The 25,819-nt window shown below is 39.0% G+C and overlaps 1 protein-coding gene across 7 annotated transcripts in view; it reads right to left on the reverse strand.

Moving 5' to 3' along the window:
- The window catches only part of TTLL5 (tubulin tyrosine ligase like 5), a 305,725-nt gene that overhangs the window by 16,641 nt on the left and 263,265 nt on the right, over positions 1-25,819 (reverse strand). For 6 of the 7 annotated variants that reach the window (XM_060004152.1, XM_060004154.1, XM_060004155.1 and 3 more), the window contains one exon: positions 4,611-4,797. The exons of the other annotated variant lie outside the window; for it this stretch is intronic. In XM_060004152.1, coding sequence (XP_059860135.1) covers positions 4,658-4,797 — 140 coding nt within the window. In that variant the 3' untranslated portion in view covers positions 4,611-4,657. Of the gene's footprint in view, positions 1-4,610; positions 4,798-25,819 lie in introns of those variants that run through there. 7 annotated transcript variants of the gene reach the window in all.

The raw sequence follows: 25,819 nt of genomic DNA on the forward strand, positions 1-25,819 counted from the left end.
TCTTTCTTACATCCTTTCCTTCAGAGAATTTATCCACTGACAGTTTTAACAGGTAGCTATACAAGGACGATTGCTAAACTCTACATGCAGCTCTGACTTCTCCCTGGCTTTTGAGAAGACTTTTCTGAATTTAATGTTCAGCCATCATCTCAAATTCGACTTCTAAAATACTATCTAGGAAGCACAGAGACTCCCAAACAGGATCAACCCAAAGGAGATCACACCAAGACACACTGTAATTAAAATGGCAAAAATTAAAGATAGAGAATGTTAAAAGCTGCAAGGGAAAAGCAACGAGTTACATACAAAGGAACTCCCATAACACTATCAGCTGACTTTTCAGCAGAAACTTTGCAGGCCAGAAGGGAGTGGCATGATATACCTACAGCCAGGAATACTCTACCTGGCAAGGCTTTCGTTTAGATACGATAGAGAGATCAAAAGTTTTACAAGCAAGCACCACCAAAGAGTTCAGCACCACCAAGACAGCTTTATAAGAAATGTTAAAGGGACTTCTCTAAGGGAAAAAGAAAAGGCCACTACTAGGAACATGAAAATTATGAAAGGAAAAATCTCATTGGTAAAGACAAATATACAGTAAAGGTAGTAAATCAGCCATGTATAGAGCTAGTAGGAAGGATAAAAGACAAACGTATATAGTAAAATCATCTATAGCCACAATAAGTTGTTAAGGGATACACAAAACGAAAAGATGTATGATATGATGTAAAAAACAGTAAATGTGAGGGGAGGGGCAGTAAAAATGCAGAGTTGTTAAAATGTGTTTGAACTTAAGAGACCAGCAAATTAATCGTTCATATATATATATATATGGCTACGTACAGTGTGGGGAATAAAGTAAATAACCATGTAATACCTTTGTACGGTGACATAACTACACTTATCATGGTGGTCATTTTGGAATGTAAAGAAATACCAAATCACTATTTTGTGTAACAGGAACAAACAAACTCATAGAAAAAGAGATCAGATTTGTGGTTACCAGAGGCAGGGAGGGGGAATTAGATGAAGGTGGTCAAAAGGTACACACTTCCAGTTACAAGACACATAAGTACTAAGGATGTAATGTACAACTTGATAATACAATGAACACTGCTGTGTGTTACATATGAAAGACGTTAGGAGAGTAAATCCTAAGAGTTCTCATCACAAAGAATTTTTAAAAAATATTTCTTTAATTTTGTATCTATATGAGATGATAAATATTCCCTACACATATTATGATAACCATTTCCTGATGTAAGTAATTCAGCAATTCTACATCTTGGTATATACCCAAAAGAGCTGAAAGCAGGGTCTTGAGCAGATATTTGTACATCCATGTTCACAGGAGCATTATTCACATAGCCGAAAGGTGAAAGTAACCCAAGTACCCATCGACGGATGACTGGATAAACAAAATGTGGTACACACATACAATGGAATATTATTCAGCCTTTAGAAAGGAAGGAATTCTGACACATGCTGCAACACAAAAGATCCTTGAGGACATTATGCTGAGTTAAACAAGCCAGTCACAAAATGACAAATACTGTATGATTCCACTTACATGCAGTCTCTAGAGTAGACAAATTCATAGAGACAGAAAGCAGAATGGTGGTTGCCAGGGAGTGGGGGAGGGGAAACAGGGAGTTAGCGTTCAATGGGTACAGAGTTTCAATTGTGCAAGGTATAAAGAAGTTCTAAAGACGGATGGTGGCGATGGTTGTACAATGATGTGAATGTCCTTAATCCACTGAACTGTACACTTAAAAATGGTTAAAATGCTAAATTTTGTGTTATGTGTATTTCTTCACAATTAAAAAGGAGATATTGAATAATAATATATATTGATCTATCTCTTATTCTGTTTCAGGTACTATATGAAGTATTGATATTTACTGCATACATTGTCTTATGTAACCCTATATCTGTATAGATGCTAGGAAGGGTGGAAAGCAGGGGGAAATCTATTGCTTTTGTCTGCCTAGCGTCCCTTCCCATCTGCTTATGGTTTTAGCTCCTTTCACTTCCTCTGGGAAAACTATAACCCTACCTCCTCTATTCCAATCAGGTGATTACGGCCAGACTACAAATGTTCCTCCTATACCCTTTCCATCACAAAAGCTGGCAGATGACCCAGAACTGGCCAGAGTCCCATCCCCTTACCCGCAGCAATTGCTTTAAGAGGTGGTCATGTCATCCAAGCCAAGCCAGTCACAGCCCTTCCTTAGGATGTATATATACTAACATAGAAGAGTCCTTTTCACCCTGTGGTCATTAAACTGCAAAGAATAAGGCTGTAGCTGCTGCTCAAATTACCCTCCATCTAACCTTGCTACGTGGAAGAAACCATTTAAAGAAGAAAGAGGGAGTTTAATGAAGCTGTGAAGAGACATGAAGAGAGATGAAAAAAGATGGAGAGAAAGAAGAGGCAGAGAGGGACGGAGAGAAAGAAAGATCTGACCACACTTAAAAAACTGTTCCTATTTGTATTTTTAAAAAGTAATCTGGGGGACTTCCCTGGTGGCACAGTGGTTAAGACTCTAGGCTCCCAATGCAGTGGGCCCGGGTTCCATCCCTGGCCAGGGAACTATATCCCACAGGCATGCCACAACTAAGAGTTCGCATGCCACAGCTAAGTAGCCGGCAAGCCGCAACTAAGGAGCCCGCCTGCCACAACTAAGACCTGGCGCAACCAAAAAAAAAAGTAATCTCTGCACAAATTAAAAAAAAAGAAAATCAAACAACACAGACGGGTGTAGAGTTAAAAGTGTCTCTTCTACCCTAGACTCTTTGCTATGTTACTGCTGTGTGTATCTGTATCCGTCTCAGAATAGTCTTTGCACATACAAGCAAACATACGATAAACATATATTCCTTCTCCCCTTTTTACACGGATGGGAGCATAATCTACAGTGGAATTAAAAACAAAATCTTTCACTTGACAATATATTTCAAAAATTGTTCCATACCAACATAAACATTTACTTCAGGAGAACTCTTTAGGTAATCCATAAAAATATTATTCAAATTCCAAGACACCTTTTTAGCGTGGGTCATCTTGTGAGATCCTCCCGTGTCTCACCCTCTAATTCCACACCTTTTTGTAAGGAAAACTGAAATGGACCCTAGAACCTGTCTGTCATCTTGTTATCGTGCAACCAGGAGATAACAGGAAACAGCTTCTTCCTCTCTTAAAACAAAGGGCCACCCAAGGGGGAGTTCCAGCAAAGCAGGAGCCAAATTATTGGAGCTTAATATGTGGAGATGTTATTACAAGTGATAGCTCTTAGAGTGCTCTGAAAGGGAGAGTTTAACCTCACGTTAGCATCATTTTAGAGACCAAAAAGAGGGCTGTAGGTGAAAAGAAGTTTGACCTTAGGCGGGAATAATGACAGCTTTGCCACATAGACTCTGATGGTTAGACAAACACGAGACAATCAAGCTGACAGCGCTACTAAATTTAGAGGCTAAAGCTATTGGCAGCTCAGTGTACTTTCTGAGGAATCAGATGTCAATCACTATCACCACAAAGCACATGTCCTCTGGATCCTTTGAAATAAAGCTTGAGTTTAACTATCATCTAACCTTCTCTTGTAAAGATCTTCCTATTAGTTCTCGAAAGGCTCCTGAATATGTCTGTTACTTTACATTTATCTTCTAAACTAATCCATACGGCCCACTAATCATTTTTATTACTTTTCACTGGATTTTCTAAAGTGTATCATCTCTCTGGGTATTATGGTTCATTGCATGCCCATGTCTAAGCTACTGTCTTGTATCCCTCTTTTTGTCTATTAACAATAAAAGAATGATGAGAGTAGTTTCTCGACCTTTTATGACTACGCTCCATCAGCCAGATGGAGATTTTGTTCCATTTTACTTTCTGCAGTTTGTTTTATGAAAGCTGTAAATTTCTTATCACTCTCCATACATAATTATATTACAGTTTGACTATGCTTTTTTTTAAACTTATGGCAACTCCCCTCCTCTTTTCCCTCTTGGTATGCACCGCTGGTTGAGAATCACTGTATTAGACATAGACTTAAGGCTCCATTGTACCATTTCTCTTCAATCTAGTCCATAAAATGCCGTTTTTCACTCCCAGAAAAACTTGTCCTAAATGTCAAAAATTTCTATCTGCCAGATGAGAACCTTAGCTTCACAGAATAGTAGTATGGCCTACAGATTATATCAGTCAGAGTGCTCATGTATTTGATGAAGATGAACCTACTTTACCATGTAAAAACTGCCAATGTGTCCATCTCTTAATTTTTTATTTTTACTTTATTGAAAAAAAAACTAGTGTGGTAGGCAGCCTTTAAGATGGTCTGTGATTCCTGCCTCCTGATACTCATGCCCTTATGTAATCTCCCCACCCTGAGTATAGACCAGACTTACTGACTCTCTTCTTACAGAGAATACAGCCAAAGTTATGGGATGTCACTTCCAAGGTTAACTTGTACAACGACTGTGGCTTCTGCCTTGGGTGCTCTCCCGTCCTCTCATGTATTGCTTGTTCAGGGGAGGCAGCTGCCATGTTGTGAGTCAGCTGTATTAGTCTGCCCAGGCTGCATAAGAAAATACCACAGAATGGTTGGCTTAAACAACAGAAATTTATTTTCTCACAGTTCAGGAGGCTGGAAGTCCAAGATCAAAGTGTAGGCAGGTTTGGTTTCTTCTGAGGCCCCTCCCCTTGGCTTGCAGATGCCCATCTTCTTCTTGTGTCCTCACAGGGTCTTTCCTCTGAGTGAATCCCTGATGCCTCTCTGTGTGTCCAAATTTCCTCTTCTTCTAAGGACACCAGTCAGACTGGATTAGGGCTCACCATAACAGCCTCCTTTTAACTTAATCACCCCTTCAAAGGTTCTATCTCCAAATATAGTCACATTCTGAAGTACTGGGGGGTTAAAATTTCACATATGAACCTGTGGTAGGGGGCATATCTCAGTTCATACAGAGGCCCTTTGGAGAGGACTGAGTGGAAAGAGGCCTGACAATAACCATATGAGTGAGCTTGGAAGCAGATCCCCCAGTTGGGCCTTCAGATGAGATCACAGCTCCCAGCTGACAGCCTGATACACCCTCATGTGAGACCTTAAGCCAGAGATCTCCAGCTAAGCTAGAATGTCTGACTCATAGAAATTGTGAGATAATAAATGTTTGTTGTTTGAAGGCATAATTTTTGGGTAAAATTTGTTATGCAGTAATAGATAACGAATATTACCAATAACCTCATGTACCAACAAAGAAAAACCTGTCTTAGCTGGAATGCTTGGGCAAAGAATATTGAGGCTACTTGAACTTCTTTGTTAATTGGGGTTAAGGCCCAATTTTTCTTTGCTTCATACCTTGCTGCAAATGAATCAGTGTACTTTTCTGCCCCAAATTATGTCTTTGATGACTGAAGATTGAAACTGTTCTAGGTGTTGCTTGATAGAAAAACCACCACCACCACCACCACCACCACCATTTTCACATGCAATATCTCATCTAGTTTTCACAGCAACTCCATGAAGAAGACATAGCAGCTACAGTATTTTAATTCAGGTGCCAAGCAAAGCACCTGACACATAGTAGGCATTAAAAAAACCTTCTAAATGAATGTGTTTCCATTTTACAGATGACTATACTGAGCCTGCAGAAGTTAACTAACTTGTTCAAGGTTACACAGTTCCTAAGTGGCAAGTATGGTAATAGAATCCAAGTCCAGGATTTTTTCCTATTGTACCATGTCACCTGATATGTTTGCTATTTGCATCTTTCTTCCTTGAAGTTATGGGTAAAAACATTTTTTAAAAAATAATAAAAATTACAGTTAACTGATACTTTATTTTACATTTTTTCCCCCTTTAGGGGCTGTGATAGGTGAATGAAAAGTAATTATAAGCAAATAGCTACATTCTGAAAATGATCAATTCATAAGGTATGGGCACATACACCCTAGTAGTTTGCTACTGAGTCAATTCTGGAAGATTTGTATTTACATCTTCTTATCTTTTTAAAGTCAACAAGTAGTGGATTTAACATCTTAAGCTTATTAAAGATAGGTACTCTATTATATGCCTCTTCTTTTCCCCACATGGGTTTCTGGGTGAATCAAAGAACACAGCCCTTGAACACCAGGAAAAAGCTGATTACAAAAATGGCATGAAGTTTCATGAAGTTTCTTCTCTTCCTCTCAGAAGTCCAAGGAAGAGAAAGAAGCATAGACATAGTTATTAAAATACCCCAAATTTACAGGATGTGAACACTGCACAGTTAATCTAACATTGTCCAGAGACTTATTTAGTGAATATTAAATCTTATAACAGCAATAGAAACTGATCTTTTATCCCCCATTCACTTACTGAATACCTATTAAATGCCCAGCACTGTGAAAAGCACTGGTGATATAGAGGTGAATGACATAATTCCTAATCCTTCTGGGAGTTTATAACCTGGTGGTAGAGGTCAACAACTGAAATATAATAACGTATTTTAGAAAATTCTGTTACAGAGGAAGGCAAAGGGTATTACAGGAGTTAATGGTAAGAGAGGGAAGTGGGTACTGTGGTCGGTGAAGGACTTTGGAAGAGATGACAAGATCTGGAAATGGAAGCATGGCCGGAGTTAGCCAAGGGGAGGTGGGACTTCTACAAAGAGGAAACATCTTGTGCAACGGCACGGAAGTGTGAGGTAGCGTAGCAAGTAGTTTAGAATGACTGGAATTTAAAGGTACGTGTTGGGGGAGTAGTGGAAAATGTGGGTAGAGAAGGGAGTAGGCCATGAAGGGCTCTGGTTACCCACTGAAGAATTTGTACTTTAAGGAAAGCTTTTGAAAACTTTTTAGTGGGGAAGTATCATAATTATAACTGTTTCTAAAAGACCACTACTAGCAGTGTGGAGGATAAAATCAGAATGAGGCCGAGGGCAAAAAGATCTGTATGGAAAACACTATAGTAATTCAAACAAAAAGTGGTATGTGTCTGAATTAAGTCAGAGGAAATGAATGAGATTAGACATAAGATCTGAGAAGTGTTTAAAGGGAAAAATATAATAATTGATAACCAATGGGATATGTGGGGTGAGGGGAGTAGCTAGAATGATTCTTAGGTTTCTGGCTTTACTTTATTGAAGGTGAACAGGGAGGGACCATAAGGGGAGTGTGTCTGAGAGGATGACAAGCACAGTTTTGGACGTGCTGGGTTTGACATGACTGTGAGAGATTCAGGAGAGATGTCTAGAGGTGGCTCCAGGGAGAAGTTTGGGTAGAGAAGGGCTGCTATGTACCTGTTTTATGTATATGTTATTTCCAGAATTGTGCAGTGCACAACCAATCTGTGAAGCCATACATGACAACCCTGGCTGGAGGTACAGGTTTGGAACTGTCAAATATGGAGGTCAGTTGAAACTACTGGAAAGAACTAGGGCCCCCACCCAGGTGGGGGATGGTAACTTCAGGCTGAGCACAAGATTCCTGGAGCACCGCCCTCCTACCTCACTACCAACCAATCAGAAGAAAGTCACACACCCTGCAGTTCTCACCCCAAATTTTGCCTATAAAAACTTTTCCCCAAAAACTGTTAGGAGTTTTGAGCATGAGCCACCCATTCTCCTTGCTTGGCCCTGCAATAAACCTTTCTCAAAGGCAGGATTCTAGAGAAGGAAAATTCACAAGTAAGCAAAGGATGAAGAGCTTTAAAAGAGTGACTAAGAAGGATTTTTCAGAGAGGTGAGAAAGAGGAAAGGTAACCTTACCAAAAACTCAATATTATTAAAGGTTAACACTTTAAAGATGTGGATTTTTCTCCAAATTGAGTGATTAAGTAAACCATCCTTATTCATTCCTTACAAGGTTTATTATTAGCCATACTTTTTAATGATGTTAGTATTGTCCAGCTATGGTTGATCTTAGTCAGAACTTAATTTCAGCCTCAGGTGAATAATTTTATACCAGGTGAAGTCACTACTTTTTCATGTTACTAAAAGTACTGCCTTTGCCGGATCTTATTTTCTCATTTTTTCCCCCCATATATCTCCCGTCTGACCCTTGGTCCAGTTGTTCCTTGAACTGTGTGTTTTATTTACATTGCTGCCGTAATACACCTAATCTACCAAACATCATAGCTTAGCCCAGCCGACCTTAAACATGCTCAGAACACTTACACTAGCCTGCAGTTGGGCAAAATCAACGAATACAAAGCCTGTTTTATAATAAAGTGTTGAATATCTCATGTAATTTGTTGACTACTTTACTGACAGTGAAAAACAGACTGGTTGTCTGGGTAGAGAATGGTTGGAAGTGTATTGCTTGTTGACCCCTGTGATCACGTGGCTGACTGGGGGCTGTGTTCCCTGCCCAGCATCATGAGAGAGGATTGTAATGCAAATCACTAGGCCAGGAAAGGAGCACAATTCAAAATTCAGAGTATGGTTTCTACTGAATGCATATTGCTTTCACACCATCATAAAGGCAAAAAACTATAAGCTGAACCATTGTAAGCTGGGGACCATCTGCATATACTAACATTTGTCAAAATATGAATTTGTCTTTTGCTTCACTGTGAAATTCTGTTTTTCCTTGTATATATGTTTATTCTCTGAATTAAGGTTGGGGATCTTGTGTTTCACTTAGTTTGTTATTCCTTATGTGCACCTAATAGTGTGTGGAACATAATTATTCACAGAAAATTCCTACCATACACTCAAAGGCCACATGAGAATGCTAAACATCTCAAAGATGGAAACAGAAAACAGAAGTTCCAGAAAACTTTTAAAAAACTCTAGTTACAAGCCTGTGTTTGTTTGAATAATTGCTTTGGTTGGCCCCTAAGTTCAGGTTTTAAAACTAGAAGTCACCTTGCCACATATGAAATTATTTTTCATTTTCCCATGAATAAGATTTGAAGGTTGAAAAGTTACTTTAAACTGAGGTTGATAAACATAACATGTAACAGATTACAGATTTGTATCATTTTCGAGTTGAACTTCATTTCTCAAAGTGCCAAGATGTTAATTTCACAGATGAGGGCTTTGAGCCTGAAGAGGTTTGGTGACTTGCCCGAGATCACACAAATAGTAGCCAAGGGGAGATGAGAGCCAGTTCCTTTGATTTTTAAATTGGGTCCTCTTTCCATTATACCACACTGCTGGGTTTAGGTTTTACCCTAAACCCTTCATGGAGAGCAGAGCACAAAATTGATATCACTGACACACAGAAATTCTAACTTCCAAGACTCCTCCTATAGCAATGACAGGATGATTTCTCAGGGAGTCTGTCAGCTGCTCTGTGGCCATGAAATAAACTGTGGGGGCAGGGAGCATGCCCCGGGAGGAGGAGCTCCCTGGGATGCTTCAGGATGCTTGAAAGAAAAGTAGATTTATGCCGAGGATAATTCCTCGAACAGATGTGAAACCAAATACTTCATATCACAATCCTGCCCCCACCCTTTCTGAAAGGGAAATGAAATAGCAGGATTAACCTGCTCTTCATCAGATCATGCTTTGTTTCTTTCAAAAAAATCCCATGACCAGGGCAGATTCCATTTCCTGCTACTCCCCTCCTATAGCAATGAGGGGAGAGCCCAGCAGGGGAGAAGAAGCTTTTCTTATGCTCTGCAGGCACCAGGAGCTTGAGGGTGGTGGTTAGAGAGGCAGGCAGGACAGCTATGGCAGGCTAAGGGCCAACACGAGCTTTTACCCCCCAAACCCAGCTGGATTTCTCCATCCACATGCCACCAGGAAGCATTCTTTTGTAAATGTAATGAGCGTTTTAGGATACTGATAAATTCATCAATTTGGGGGGAGAGAGAAATTAGAATTAGTTTAAGTCTAGGGCTCCGTGAAAAAAGTACACATAGACTGAAAAGTGGCTCACTTTTTTTTTTTCCTTTTGGCCATAAAACTCAAGGTTTGTGAAAGAGATAGACAAATTTTAAAATAAACTATAACGCCTTGACCAGGGAATGACACAGCAAAGCAGAAATACAGCGTATAACACACACACACACACACACACACACACACACACACACACACACACACACACACACACGTATAAAATCATCACTAAGCTAGTTGTCCCATGCTTTAAAGCGATTTGATAACTCAAGTGCCAGAGCATAAACCCTTCTGTAAGAACCAAAAGAGACTGGCGGCTTCTCACTGTTTGCCCTTAGCACTGAAATGCTGCCCCCTCTAATGACCCTGGCAGCGAGGCCGGGATCTCAGGGGAGTCAGCAGCAGCTACCTTGAAAGTGTTATTAGCCCACAGGAGATCTCTGGTGCCCCATGGTAATGAGCATCAAGAGCATCCCCACAAGCCAGGGACTGGGTCACTTGAGGTGTCTCTAAGAATCACCTTTCAAAGCCAAAACCACTTGTTCAGTCATATCACAAGTGGGCAACAGGACAGTGTGAAGGGAGGGGTGCCTGCGGACGGCAGAATTAAAGGGATTAACAATGGGAGAGAAGCAATTGGTGGCACAGCTAGCTCCATTCTCAGCTGCTCTGTCTTGGATTTGGAGCATGAGGTGAAGCTTAAGGCTCTGAAACTATAGTCAAGGTCCTCCTTGCTCTGTGCTGACTAAGGCATCAGAAATACCCGACACCTTTCCAAACGGGGGAAAATGCAAGTGAGGCCAGGCACAGAGACAGCTGCTGTCCCCCAGGCGTACCACCTTACTTGGAAGCCTGAAGAAGTAGAGGCAAAGCTGAGGTGAGGCATCTTTCTACCTAGCACCTGACAGCACACCTAGCACAAAAAAGGCAGTCAATTATTTGTTGAATTAATGAATAGGAATAAGTAACTATTTACTGTATTTATAAGTATTTATTAAAGAATTTGGCTACCTAAGAAGTAAATACAATTTGACTGCTTACACACTGAAGGCTTTTTGTTCTGTTTTTTTTTTCTAACTTTTCAGATATCAACTATCAACTTTTTAAGGTTTGAGATATATTTCACACACTAATAAAATTCACCCATTTAAAGTGTATATGTCAGTGGTCTTTAGTGTAACCATCACCACAACCTACTTCTAGAACATTTTCTTTACTCCAAAAAGAAACCCTATGACTACTGGCAGTCACTCCTCCTTCCTCCGCCCCCCAGCTCTAGTCCGGGGGACCCACTGATCTCCTTCCTGTCTCTATGGACTTGTCTATTCTGGACATTGCACATAAACAGAATCTACAATATATAGTCCTTTACTCACTTAGCATGACATTTTCAAGGTTCATCCATGTTGTAAGCAGGTACCAGTACTTCCTTCATTTTTATGGCTGAATAATATTCTATTGTATGCACACATCACATTCTGCTTACCATTCTTTTTTTTTTAATATATTTATTTATTTATTTTTGGCTGTGTTGCGTCTTCATTGCTGTGCGCTGGCTTTCTCTACTTGTGGCGAGCAGGGGCTACACTTCGTTGAGGTGTGCGGGCTTCTCATTGCGGTGGCTTCTCTTGTTGAGGAGCACAAGCACTAGGCACGTGGGCTCAGTAGTTGTGGCTCGCGGGCTCTAGAGCGCAGGCTCAGTAGTTGTGGCACATGGGCTTAGCTGCTCTGCAGCATGTGGGATCTTCCCGGACCAGGGCTTGAAACCGTGTCCCTGCACTGGCAGGCAGATTCTTAACCACTGTGCCACCAGGGAAGCCCCTGCTTATCCATTCGTGATCTGATAGACATTTAGGTTGTTTCTACATTTTGGCTACTGAGTAATGCTGCTATGAACATTCACGTACAGCTTTTCTATAGACATGTTCTTATTTCTCCTGGATTTATACTTAGGAGGACTGCTGGGTCATTTGGTAACTCTGTTTACCTGTTTGAGAAATTGCCAAATTTCTCAAAATTCTCTGCATCCTCACTAACACTTGTTATTACCAACACTTGTTATTACCTGTCTTTTGATTGGGTGTGAAGTGGTATCTTATCACGGTTTTGATTTGCATTTCTCTAATGACTAATGATGCATCTTTTCATGCGCTTATTGGCCATTTGTATGTCTTCTTTGGAGAAATATGTCTTCAAATTCGTTGTTCATTTTAAAAACTGGGTTATCTGTCTTTCTATTGTTGAGCTGGAAGAGATCCATACATATTCTGAATATAGGTCCTCTGCCAGATACATGATTTGCAAATATCTACTGCCATTCTGTGGGCTCTTTTCACTTTCTTGATGGTGACTTTTGAAGCACATAGTTTTTTTTTTCACTTTGTATAGGGCTTCATTCAATTCTTTCTTTAAAATTGAAGTATAGTTGATTTATAATATTATATTTGTTTCAGGTGTATAGCACAGTGATTCAGTATTTTTATATATTATACTCTATTAAAAGTTATTACAAAATAATGGCTATAATTCCCTGTGCTGAACAATATATATATTGAAATATATATATTTATAAATAACTATATATGTATACAAATATATTTATATATGTGAATAAATACACACACCACAACTTCTTTATCCTTTCATCTGTTGATGAAACCTTTGGTTGTTTCCATATCTTGACTATTGTAAATAGTGCTGCTATGAATGCTGGGTTGCCTGTATCTTTTCACATTAGTGTTTTTGTTTTTTATGGATATATACCCAGGAGTGGAATTGCTGGATCATACAGTATTTCTATTTTTAGATTTCTGAGGAGCCTCCATACTGTTTTACACAGTGGTTGCACCAATTTACATTCCCAAGAACAGTATATGAGGGTTCCCTTTTCTCCACATCCTTGCCAACATTCGTTACTTTTTTTTTTTTTTTTTTTTGCTGTACGCGGGCCTCTCACTGTTGTGGCCTCTCCCGTCGCAGAGCACAGGCTCCAGACGCGCAGGCTCAGCGGCCATGGCTCACGGGCCCAGCCGCTCCGCAGCATGTGGGGTCTTCCTGGACGGGGTCACGAACCCGCGTCCCCTGCGTCGGCAGGTGGACTCTCAACCACTGCGCCACCAGGGAAGCCCCGTTACTTTTTGATGATAGCCATTTTGACAGGTGTGAGGTGATATCTCTTTGTTATTTTGATTTGTATTTCTCTAATAATTAGTGGTGTTTAGTATCTTTTCATGTGCCTGTTGACCATCTATATGTCTTCTTTGAAAAAATGTCTATTTAGGTCTTCTGCCCATTTTTCCACTGGGGTTTTTTTTTTTCATGTTGAGTTGTATGAACTGATTATATATTTTGGATATTAACCCCTTGTTGGTCATAAGATTTGCAAATATTTTCTCCTATTCAGTAGGTTGTCTTTCTGTTTGGTCAATGATTCTTTTGCTGTGCAAAAAGTTTTTAAGTTTAATTAGGTCCCACTTGTTTATTTTTGCATTTATTTCTTTAACCTTAGGGACTGATCCAAAAAATATTACTATGATTTACGTCAAAGAGTACTCTGCCTATGTTCTCTTATAGGAGTTTTACGGTTTCTAGTCTTACATTTAGGTCTTTAATTTTGAGTTTATTTTTGTATATGGTGTGAGGAAATGTAATCTCATTGTTTTACATGTAGCTGTCCAGTTTTCCCAGCGCCACTTATTGAACAGACTCTGTTTTCTCCACTGTATATTCTTGCCTCCATTGTTGTAGATTAATTGCCATGGTGTGTGGGTTTATTTCTGGGCTCTCTATTCTGTTCCATCGATCTGTGTGTCTGTTTTAGTGCCAGTACCATGTTGTTTTGATTATTGTAGCTTTATAGTACAGTCTGAAGTCCGGGAGCGTGATACCTCCAACTTTGTTCTTTTTTCTCAAGATTGCTTCAGCAATTCAGGGTCTTTTATGGTTCAATATAAATTTTAGGATTATTTAATTCATTAGTTCTGTGAAAAATGTCATGGGTATTTTGATAGTGATTGCATTAAATCTGTAGATTGCTCTGGGTAGTATGGCCATTTTAACAATATTAATTCTTCCAATCCAAGAGCACCGGATATCTTTCCATCTCTTTGTATCATCTTCAATTTCCTTCAACAGTGTTTTATAGTGTTCAGAGTATAGGTCTTTCACGTCCTTGGTTAAGTTTATTCCTATTCTGTTTGATGCAATTTTATTTTATTTTATTTATTTATTTTTAATTGCTCTGAACATGAACAATTTCCTCATTTACTTATTTATTTATTTAATTTATTTATGGCTACGTTGGGTCTTTGTTGCTCCCTGTGGGATTTCTCTAGTTGTGGTGAGCGGGGGCTACTCTTCATTGTGGTGTGCAGGCTTCTCATTGTGGTGGTTTCTCTTGTTGCAGAGCATGGGTTCTAGGTGCGTGGGCTTCAGTAGTTCTGGCACATGTGCTCAGTAGTTGTGGCTCACAGGTTCTAGAGCACAGGCTCAGTAGTTGTGGTGCACGGGCTTAGCTGCTCCGTGGCATGTGGGATCTTCCCGAACCAGGGATTGAACCTGTGTCCCCTGCAATGGCAGGAGGATTCTTAACCACTGTGCCACCAGTGAAGGCCCATTCCCTTCTAAATTTGGATGCCTTTTATTTATTTTTCTTGTCTGACTGCTGTGGTCAGGACTTTTTTTTTTCCCTATTAGTCATCCATTTTATACACATCAGTGTATACATGTCAATTGCAATCACCCGATTCATCACACCACCACCTCAACCCCCCGCCGCTTTCCCTGCTTGGTGTCCATATGTTTGTTCTCTACGTCTATGTCTCTATTTCTGCTCTGCAAACTGGTTCACCTGTACCATTTTCTAGGTTCCACATATATGTGTTAATATACGATATTTGTTTTTCTCTTTCTGACTTACTTCACTCTGTATGATAGTCTCTAGATGCATCCACGTCTCTACAAATGACCCAATTTTGTTCCTTTTTACGGTTGAGTAATATTCCATTGTGTATATGTACCACATCTTCTTTATCCATTCGTCTGTCAATGGGCATTTAGGTTGCTTCCATGACCTGGATATTGTAAATAGTGCTTCAGCGAACATTGGGGTGCAAGTGTCTTTCTTAATTATGGTTTTCTCTGGGTATATGCCCAGTAGTGGGATTGCTGGGTCATATGGTAATTCTATTTTTAGTTTTTTAAGGAACCTCCATACTGTTCTCCATAGTGGCTGTATCAATTTACATTCCCACCAACAGTGCAAGAGGGTTCCCTTTTCTCCACACCCTCTCCAGCATTTGTTGGTTGTAGATTTTCTGATGATGCCCATTCTAACTGGTGTGAGGTGATACCTCATTGTAGTTTTGACTTGGATTTCTCTAATAATTAGTGATGTTGAGCAGCTTTTCACGTGCCTCTTGGCCATCTGTATGTCTTCTTTGGTTAAATGTCTATTTAGGTCTTCTGCCCATTTTTGGACTGGGTTGTTTGTTTTCTTAATATTGAGCTGCATGAGCTGTTTATATATTTTGGAGATTAATCCTTTGTCCGATGATTCATTTGCAAACATTTTCTCCCATTCTGAAGGTTGTCTTTTCGTCTTCCTTATGGTTTCCTTTGCTGTGCAAAAGCTTTTAAGTTTCATTAGGTCCCATTTGTTTATTTTTGTTTTTATTCCCATTACTCTAGGAGGTGTATCAAAAAAGATCTTGCTGTGATTTATGTCAAAGAGTGTTCTTCCTAGTTTTCCTCTAAGAGTTGTATAGTGCACGGTCTTACATTTAGGTCTCTAATCCATTTTGAGTTTATGTTTGTGTATGGTGTTAGGGAGTGTTCTAATTTCATTCTTTTACATGTAGCTGTCCAGTTTTCCCAGCACCACTTATTGAAGAGACTGTCTTTTCTCCATTGTATATCCTTGCCTCATTTGTCACAGATTAGTTGACCATAGGTGCGTGGGTTTATCTCTGGGCTTTCTATCCTGTTCCATTGATCTATATTTCTGTTTTTGTGCCAGTGGCATATTGTCTTGATTACTGTAGCTCTGTTGTATAGTCTGAAGTCAGGGAGTCTGATTCCTCCAGCTCCGTTTTTTCCCCTCAAGACTGCTTTGGCTATTCGGGGTCTTTTGTGTCTCCATACAAATTTTAAGATTTTTTTGTTCTAGTTCTGTAAAAAATGCCATTGGTAATTTGAAAGAGATTGCATTGAATCTGTAGATTGCTTTGGGTAGTAGAGTCATTTTCACAATATTGATTCTTCCAATCCAAGAACATGGTATATCTTGGCATCTGTTGGTATCATCTTTAATTTCTTTCATCAGGGTCTTATAGTTTTCTGCATACAGGTCTTTTGTCTCCCCACGTAGATTTATTCCTAGGTATTTTATTCTCTGTTGCAATGGTAAATGCGAGTGTTTCCTTAACTTCTCCTTCAGTGTGTATAGGAATGCAAGAGATTTCTGGGCATTAATTTTGTATCATGCAACTTTACCAAATTCATTGGTTAGCTCTAGTAGTTTTCTGGTGGCATCTTTAGGATTCTCTATGTATAGTATCATGTCATCTGCAAACAGTGACGGTTCTACTTCTTCTTTTCCAATTTGTATTCCCTTTATTTCTTTTTCTTCCCTGATAGCTGTGGCTAGGACTTCCAAAACTATGTTGAATAAAAGTGGTGAGAGTGGACATCCTTGTCTTGTTCCTGATCTTAGAGGAAATGCCTTCAGTTTTTCACCATTGAGAATTATGTTTGCTGTGGGTTTGTCATATATGGCCCTTATTATGTTGAGGTAGTTTCCTTCTATGCCCACTTTCTGGAGAGTTTTTATGATAAATGGGTGTTGAATTTTGTCAAAAGCTTTTCTGCATCTACTGAGATGATCATATGGTTTTTATTCTTCAATTTGTTAATATGGTGTATCACATTGATTGATTTGCATATATTGAAGAATTCTTGCATCCCTGGGATAAATCCCACTTGATCATGGTGTATGAGCCTTTTAATGTGTTGTTGGATTCTGTTTGCTAGTATGTTGTCGAGGATTTTTGCATCTATACTCATCAGTGATATTGGTCTGCAATTTTTTTTGTAGTATATCTGGTTTTGGTATCAGGGTGATGGTGGCCTCATAGAATGAGTTTGGGAGTTTTCCTTCCTCTGCAATTTTCTGGAAGAGTTTGATAAGGATGGGTGTTAGCCCTTCTCTAAACGTTTGATAGAATTCACCTGTGAAGCCATCCGGTCCTGGACTTTTGTTTGTTGGAAGATTTTTAATCACAGTTTCAATTTCATTACCTGTGATTGGTCTGTTCATATTTTCTAGTTCTTCCTGGTTCAGTCTTGGAAGGTTATACCTTTCTAAGAATTTGTCCATTTCTTCCAGGTTGTCCATTTTTTTGGCATAGAGTTGCTTGTAGTAGCCTCTTAGGACGCTTTGTATTTCTGCAGTGTCTGTTGTAATTTCTCCTTTTTCATTTTATTGATTTGAGTCCTCTCCCTGTTTTTCTTGATGAGTCTGGCTAATGGTTTATCAGTTTTGTTCATTTTCTCAAAGAACCAGCTTTTACTTTTATTGATCTTTGCTATTGTTTCTATTTCATTTATTTCTGCTCCGATTTTTATGATTTCTTTCCTTCTGCTAACTTTGGGTTTTGTTTGCTCTTCTTTCTCTAGTTCCTTTAGGTGTAACGTTAGATTGTTTATTTGAGATTTTTCTTGTTTCTTGAGGTAGGCTTGTATAGCTATAAACGTCCCTCTTAGAACTGCTTTTGCTGCATCCCATAGGTTTTGGATCACTGTGTTTTCATTGTCATTTGTCTCTAGGTATTTTTTGATTTCCTCTTTGATTTCTTCAGTGATCTCTTGGTTATTTAGTAACGTACTGGTTAGCCTCCATGTGTTTTTGTGTTTTTTACATTTTTTTCCCTGTAATTGATTTCTAATCTCACAGCGTTGTGGTCAGAAAAGCTGCTTGATATGATTTCAATTTCTTAAATTTACTGAGGCTTGATTTGTGACCCAAGATATGATCTATCCTGGAGAATGTTCCGTGTGAACTTGAGAAGAAAGTGTAATCTGCTGTTTTTGGATGGAATGTCCTATAAATATCAATTAAGTCTATCTGGTCTATTGTGTCACTTAAAGCTTGTGTTTCCTTATTAATTTTCTGTTTGGATGATCTGGCCATTGGTGTCTGTGAGGTGTTAAAGTCCCCCACTATTACTGTGTTACTGTCGATTTCTTCTTTTAGAGCTGTTAGCAGTTGCCTTATGTATTGAGGTTCTCCTATGTTGGGTGTATATATATTTATAATTGTTATATCTTCTTCTTGGATTGATCCCTTGATCATTATGTAGTATCCTTCCTTGTCTCTTGGAACATTCTTTATTTTAAAGTCTATTTTATCTGATATGAGTATTGCTACTCCAGCTTTCTTTTGATTTCCATTTGCATGCAATATCTTTTTGCATTCCCTCACTTTCAGTCTGTATGTGTCCCTAGGTTGGAAGTGGGTCTCTTGTAGACAGTATATATATGGGTCTTGTTTTTGTATCCATTCAGCAAGCCTGTGTCTTTGGTTGGAGCATTTAATCCATCCACGTTTAAGGTAATTATTGATATGTATGTTCTTATTACCATTTTCTTAACTGTTTTGGGTTTGTTTTTGTAGGTCCTTTTCTTCTCTTGTGTTTCCCACTTAGAGAAGTTCCTTTAGCATTTGGTGTAGAGCTGGTTTGGTGGTGCTGAATTCTCTTAGGTTTTGCTTGTCTGTAAAGCTTTTGATTCCTCCGTCGAATCTGAATGAGATCCTTGCTGGGTAGAGTAATCTTGGTTGTTGGTTGTGAAAGGTTCTTCTCTTTCATCACTTTAAGTATATCATGCCACTCCCTTCTGGCTTGTAGAGTTTCTGCTGAGAAATCAGCTGTTAACCTTATGGGAGCTCCCTTGTATGTTATTTGTCGTTTTTCCCTTGCTGCTTTCAATAATTTTTCTGTGTCTTTAATTTTTACCCATTTGATTACTATGTGTCTCGGCGTGTTTCTCCTTGGGTTTATCCTGTATGGGACTCTCTGTGCTTCCTGGACTTGGGTGTCTATTTCCTTTCCCATGTTAGGGAAGTTTTCTACTATAATCTCTTTAAATATTTTCTCAGCTCCTTTCTCTCTCTCTTCTCCTTCTGGGACCCCTATAATGTGAATGTTATTGTGTTTAATGTTGTCCCAGAGGTCTCTTAGGCTGTCTTCATTTCTTTTCATTCTTTTCTCTTTATTCCGTTCCACAGCAGTGAATTCCACCATTCTGTCTTCCAGGTCACTTATCTGTTCTTCTGCCTCAGTTATTCTGCTATTGATTCCTTCTAGTGTAGTTTTCACTTCAGTTATGGTATTGTTCATCTCTGTTTGTTCTTTAATTCTTCTAGATCTTTGTTAAACATTTCTTGCAACTTCTCCATCGTTGCCTCCATTCTTTTTCCAAGGTCCTGGATCATCTTCACTATCATTATTCTGAATTCTTTTTCTGGAAGATTGCCTATCTCCCCTTCATGTAGTTGTTTTTCTGGGGTTTTATCTGCTTCCTTCATCTGGTACATAGCCCTCTGCCTTTTCATCTTTTCTATCTTTCTGTGAATGTGGTTTTTGTTCCACAGACTGCAGGATTGTAGTTCTTTTCGCTTCTGCTCTCTGCCCTCTCACCAGGACTTCTGATACCGTGTTGAACAGGATTGGAAAGAGTTGTATCACATTGACTGATTTGCAAATGTTGAACCATCCTTATGTCCCTGAAACAAACCAACTTGATCATGTTGTATGATCATTTTTATATATTGTTGGATTTGATTTGTTAATATTTTGCTGAGGATTTTTGCATCTATATTAATCAAAGATATCAACTTATAATTTTCTTCTTTTGGTAATGTCTTTGCCTAGTTTTGGTATCAAGGTAATGGTGGCCTAGTAGGATGAATCTGGGAGTGTTCCATCCTTTTCAATTTTTTGGAATAGTTTGAGAAGAATGGGTATTAGCTCTTTATGTGTTTTGTAGCATTCTCCTGTGAAGCTGTCCAGTTTTGGACTTTTGTTTGCTGGGAGTTTTGGTTTTTTTTTTTGTGGTACGCAGGCCTCTCATGGTTGTGGCCTCTCCCATTGCAGAGCACAGGCTCCGGACACGCAGGCTCAGCAGCCATGGCTCACGGGCCCAGCCACTCCGCGGCATGTGGGATCTTCCCGGACCGGGGCACAAACTTGTGTCCCCTGCATCGGCAGGTGGACTCTCAACCACTGCGCCACCAGGGAACCCCTGGGAGTTTTTTTTTTTGTTTTAATTACAAAGTCAATATCAGTACTAGTAACTGGTCTGTTCAAATTGTCTATTTCTTCTTGATTCAGTCTTGACAGGTTCTTTTTTTCTAGAAACTTGTCCACTTCTTCTAGGTTGTCCAAATTGTTGGCAGAAAATCACAAGGAACTGTAACAAACGCTACAAAGGAGAGCTACACGGGTCTCTGTAAAAGGGGGACATGCCCTAATCAGAGAGGCCAGAGAAAGGAAATGCACTTGAGAGTAGGGGAACAACATTCCAGGTAGAGCAGCCATCTGCAAAGGCTCTGTGGACTGAGGAACTGTAGGGAGTTCAGAGACGGCCAGGATGGTTCGTGTGGAGAGAGCATGGAGGAAGGGTGGTGTGGGGTAAGAATGGAAGGTAGGCAGGCCATGTAAGACCTTTTATCTAGTTTTATCTTGATCCTAAAAACAATGGTAAGCTTTTCTGAAGGGCTTCAGGTGGTGTGTGTATATATTTGTCAGAAACAGTTTGCATTTTGAAATGCTCATTCCACAGTGATGTGAGAATGGAACGGAGGTAGAAGAGAGATGGTAAGGGTTGATGCATTAAGAAACCAGTACAGTAGATCCAAGTGAGAGTGTTTGGTAACTTGAGCTTGAATCCTTGCAAGTAGGGAAATATAACCCACGTTTCAAACTAGGAAGGTAAGTCAATGATTATGAGTTTTTGGGTCACTCTGTGAATCCTCTCCAAAAAGACACAGATGCAGCACACCTGATGTTCTGTATACAATTTCAGGGGATTCATAGATCAATGAAGCTACAACCATGGGCCACAGCTCTTAGGTCATACTCCCCAAATTAGATAAGAAGGCTTTATAAACTCTTTGAATGTATCATGACCCCTTTGTTTTACCAGTACTTCTTTACTGAAGGATATACTCTGTCAGCTCTCCTTTCCCTGTTCTCATTTCTCCCTACCCCTACATCATATGTCCCAAGAGCATTACAAGAGATGAGTCACTTTTCCTAGTCCTGGTAATAGGACTGATGACTCTTATCTTGTCAAACAAGAAAATGGTCTTTGTTCCTTTCATCCATTAGATCCTTGAGTAAGTAATGGCCTTAGGACTACTTATACCTGGATGCTGATGGTATAAGTAGTCCTAGATTCAGGCCAGGCTTTAAGAGAACTATGGATTGCCCAAGAACAGCAAAGATCAGATCTCTAGATTGAAGAATAACATTCATTTAATCCAATATATCGCCAATGTCAATTTAGAACACCAACAATGTTTTGTAAGAATCCTGTAACTCAGGATTATTTAGAGTGGAGTCCCAGATTGGTACCAGTTTTGAGAACTCTTTGTTATTAGACTACATGATACAAGTTTAGAGATTGAAAGTAGGCAGTTAAAACCTTTATAGCAAATTGTCACAGTAATTTTATGTCTGTTGAATCTAATAATAATAAATTTGAGCTTGTCTGTAAGATGTCTTCTTATTTAATTGATCCAGTAACTTATTTTTTGTGTATTTTATAAAAGTATCAGTCCATGAAGGACTGGAAAGGAAAATAACTAGTTCTTAACCACCAATGGTTTGAAAAGCATTGCTGTAGTCAGTTGAAAGTTCCCCAATTATTTCTTTAATGATGTGAATGATAACATGGAAATTTTACTCATGAATACAGAGGACTGGAAATGAGCCTGAATGGACTAGGAGGCACTGAAACCTGAGTTTTAGTTCTAAATTTTTGTTGTAGTAATGCACATTCCCTTCTCTCCTCCCTTCAGTAATGAAAGACATTCCCCATCTCCACTGCTGCTCTCAGCTCTCTCTGGAAACTGCCCCATTACCCAAGGGCATGTCCTTCTTCCCAGGCAGCCCATATTCAAGGACAGATAAACACAGATTAAGTATAAAAGCTGTATCCCAGTCCCCTCACCACAAATCACAAACCTGAAAGGCCATTTCAGTTTTATAGTGTCCTGTGGGGCCAAATTCGGTGTTCTTTGTCACTGCATCACAGGGCAACTTCTCCCATTGTGCAATCCCGTTTCCTTCCATTCCCTTTCCTTCTAAAGGTGCTGATCCCAAGAGGACTCCTTAATAAACTTCCTGCAAGCTAATCTACATCTTAGAGTTTGTTTTCTAGGGCACCTAACTTTTTAAATAATATTTAACAACAATATGACCTCAAGGATCATAATGGGAGCTAATGAAGCCATGGGCATTGAATGGTGACACCACAGTAGAACTACCATTTATTGAGTACCTATCATGTGCCAAACACTGTACTAGGTGCATTACATACAGAATCTACAGTTCTTTAGTGTGTGGTAAAATACACGTAACATAAAATGAGATTGAATCAATAATCAAAAACCTCTCGATAAACAAAAGTCCAGGACCAGGTGGCTACACTGGTGAATTCTACCGAACACTTAAAGAAGAATTAATACCAATCCTTCTCAAACTCTTCCAAAAAATAGAAGAGGAAGGAACACTTCCAAACTCATTTTATGAGGCCAGCATTACCCTGATACCAAAACCAGACAAGGATGCCATAGAAAACAAAAACTGCAGGCCCGATGAACAGAGATGCAAAAATCTTCCTCAACAAAATATTAGCAAACTGAATCCAACAATATATAAAAAGGATCATACACCATGATCAAGTGGAATTTACTGCAGGAGTGCAAGGATGGTTTCACATCCACAGATCAACATGATACACCACCTTAAAAAAATGAAGAATAAAAATTATATCATTGCAATTGATGCAGAAAAAGCATTTGGCAAAACTGGCATTCATTTATGATACAAACTCTCAACAAAGTGGGTATAGTGGGAACATACCTCAACATAATAAAGGCTATATATGACAAGTCCACAGTTAACATCATGCTCAACCGTGAAAAGTTGATAGCTTTTCCTCTAAGATCAGGAACAAGACAAGGATGCCCACTTTTATTTGACACAGTACTGGTCTAGCCAGAGCAGTCAGACAAGAAAAAGAAACAAAAGACATCCAAATCAAAAAGCAAGAATAAAACCATCACAATTTGCAGATGGCATATTGTATACAGAGAGCCCTAAAGACTCCACCAAAAACTATTAGAACTAATAAATGAATCCAGTAAAGTTTAAGGATACAAAATCAACATACAAAAATCGTTGAATTTCTATACACTAACAATGAACTATCAGAAAGAGAAGTTAAGAAAACAATTCCATTTACAACTGCATCAAAAAGAATGAAATATCTAGGAATAAATTTAACCAAAAAGGTGAAAGACCTGTACAATGAAAACTATAACATGTTGATGAAAGAAATTGAAGAAGACATAAATAAATGGAGAGATATTCTGTGCTCAGAATATCTGATTAGAAGAATTCTGGATTAGAAGAATTAATATTGTTAAAATGTCCATACTACCCAAAGCAACCTACAGATTCAATGCAATCCCTATCACAATTCCAATGGCATTTTTCACAGAAATAGAACAAACAATCCTAAAATTTGTATGGAGCTGCAGAAGACCCTGAAGAGCCAGAGCAATCCTGAGAAAGAACTAAGCTGGAGGCATCATGCTATCTGATTTGAAACTATACTACACAGCTACAGTAATCAAAACAGTATGGTTCTGGCATAAAAACAGACACATAGATCAATGGAACAGAACAGAAAGCCCAGAAATGAACCTATGCATATATGACCAATTAATTTAGGACAAAGGAGCCAAGAATATACAATGAGGAAAGGATAATCTCTTCAATAAATGGTGTTAAGAAAACTGGACAGCCACATGCAAAAGAATGACGCTGGACCAACTATCTTAACCATACACAAGAATTAATTCAAAATGGACTACAGACTTGAACATTAGACTTGAAACTGTAAAACTCCTAGAAGAAAACACAGGAAGTAATAAGCTCCTTGACATCAGTCTTGGTGATGATTTTTTGGAGTAGACACCAAAAGTAAAGGCAACAAAAGGAAAAATAAACGAGACTACATCAAACTAAAAAGCTTCTGCACAGCAAAGGAAACTATCAACAAAATGAAGGCAACCTATGGAATGGGAGAAAATATTTACAAATAATATATCTGATAAGGGATTAATATCCAAAACATAAAAAACCTCATACTACTCAATAACAATAAAACCAAACAATCCAATTTAAAAACGGGCAGAGACTCTGAACAGACACTTTTCCAAAGGAGACATACAAACGGACAACAGGTATATGAAAAGGTGCTCAACATCACTAATCACCTGGGAAATGAAAATCAAACCACAATGAGATATCACCTAATACCTGTGAGAATGGCTAATAACAAAATGACAAGAATAACAAGTGTTGGCGAGGGTGCGGAGAAAAGGGAACTCTTGTACACTGCTGATGGGAATGTAAATTGGCACAGCTACTGTGGAAAACAGTATGGAGGTTCCTCAAAAAAATCAAAAATAGAACTACCATATAATCCAGCAATTCCACTTCTGGGTATTTATCTGAAGAAGACGAAAACAGTAACTGGACAAGATATAGTCAACCCATGTTCACTGCAACATTGTTTACAATAGCTAACATATGAAAACAACCAAAATGTCTATTGGTGGGTGAAATGGATAAAGAAAATGTGGTAGGTATACACAACAAAATATTACTCAGCCATAAAAAAGAACGAAATCTTGCCATTTGTGACAACATGGATGGACCTTGAAGGCATTAAGCTAAGTGAAATAAATCAGACAGAGAAAAACAAATACTTGTATGATCTCACTTATACGTGAAATCTGAAAAAAAAAAAAAAAACAACAGAAAGAAAAAACCAAGTTCACAGATACAGAGAACGGATTGGTGGTTGTCAGAAGTGAGGGGAGGGGGAAAATTTATCATCTGAAACATTTTTAAGGGAACAGTTTGGTGGCATTAAGTACAGTCACATGTTTGTGCAATCATCATCACCATCTACCTCCAGAACTCTTTTCATCTTAAAAAACTGAAACTCTGGACTTCCCTGGTGGTGCAGTGGTTAAGAATCCACCTGCCAATGCAGGGGACATGGGTTCAAGCCCTGGTCCGGGAAGTTCCCATATGTCACAGAGCAACTAAGCTCGTGCGTCACAACTACTGAGCCTGCGCTCTAGAGCCCGTGCACCACAACTGCTGAAGCCTGCACGCCTAGAGCCCGTGCTCTGCAACAAGAGAAGCCACCACAATGAGAAGCATGCACACCGCAACGAAGAGCAGCCCCCGCTCACTGCAACTAGAGAAAGCCTGCGCGCAGCAACAAAGATCCAGTGCAGCCTAAATAAATAAATAAATAAATAATATAAAAAAACCCTGAAACTCGGTACCCATTAAAAAATAACTTCCATTCTATCCTCCCTCCAGCTGCTGGCAACCATCATTCTACTTTCTGTCTCTATGTATTTGACTACTCTAGGTCCCACACATAAGTGGAAATGATACAGTATTTGTCATTTTGCAACTGGCTTATTTAACTCAGCATAATGTCCTCAAGGTTCATCCATGTTGCAGCATGTGTTAGAAATTCTTTCTTTCTTAAGGTTGAATCATATTCCATTGTATGTGTATAACCACATTTTGTTTATCCATTCATCTATTGATGGATACTTGGGTTGTTTCTACCTTTCAGCTATTGTGAATGCTGCTGCTATGAGTATGGGCGTACAAAT

The sequence above is a fragment of the Delphinus delphis genome, chromosome 2, assembly GCF_949987515.2.
Source record: "Delphinus delphis chromosome 2, mDelDel1.2, whole genome shotgun sequence".
NCBI classification, from domain to species: Eukaryota; Metazoa; Chordata; class Mammalia; order Artiodactyla; family Delphinidae; genus Delphinus; species Delphinus delphis.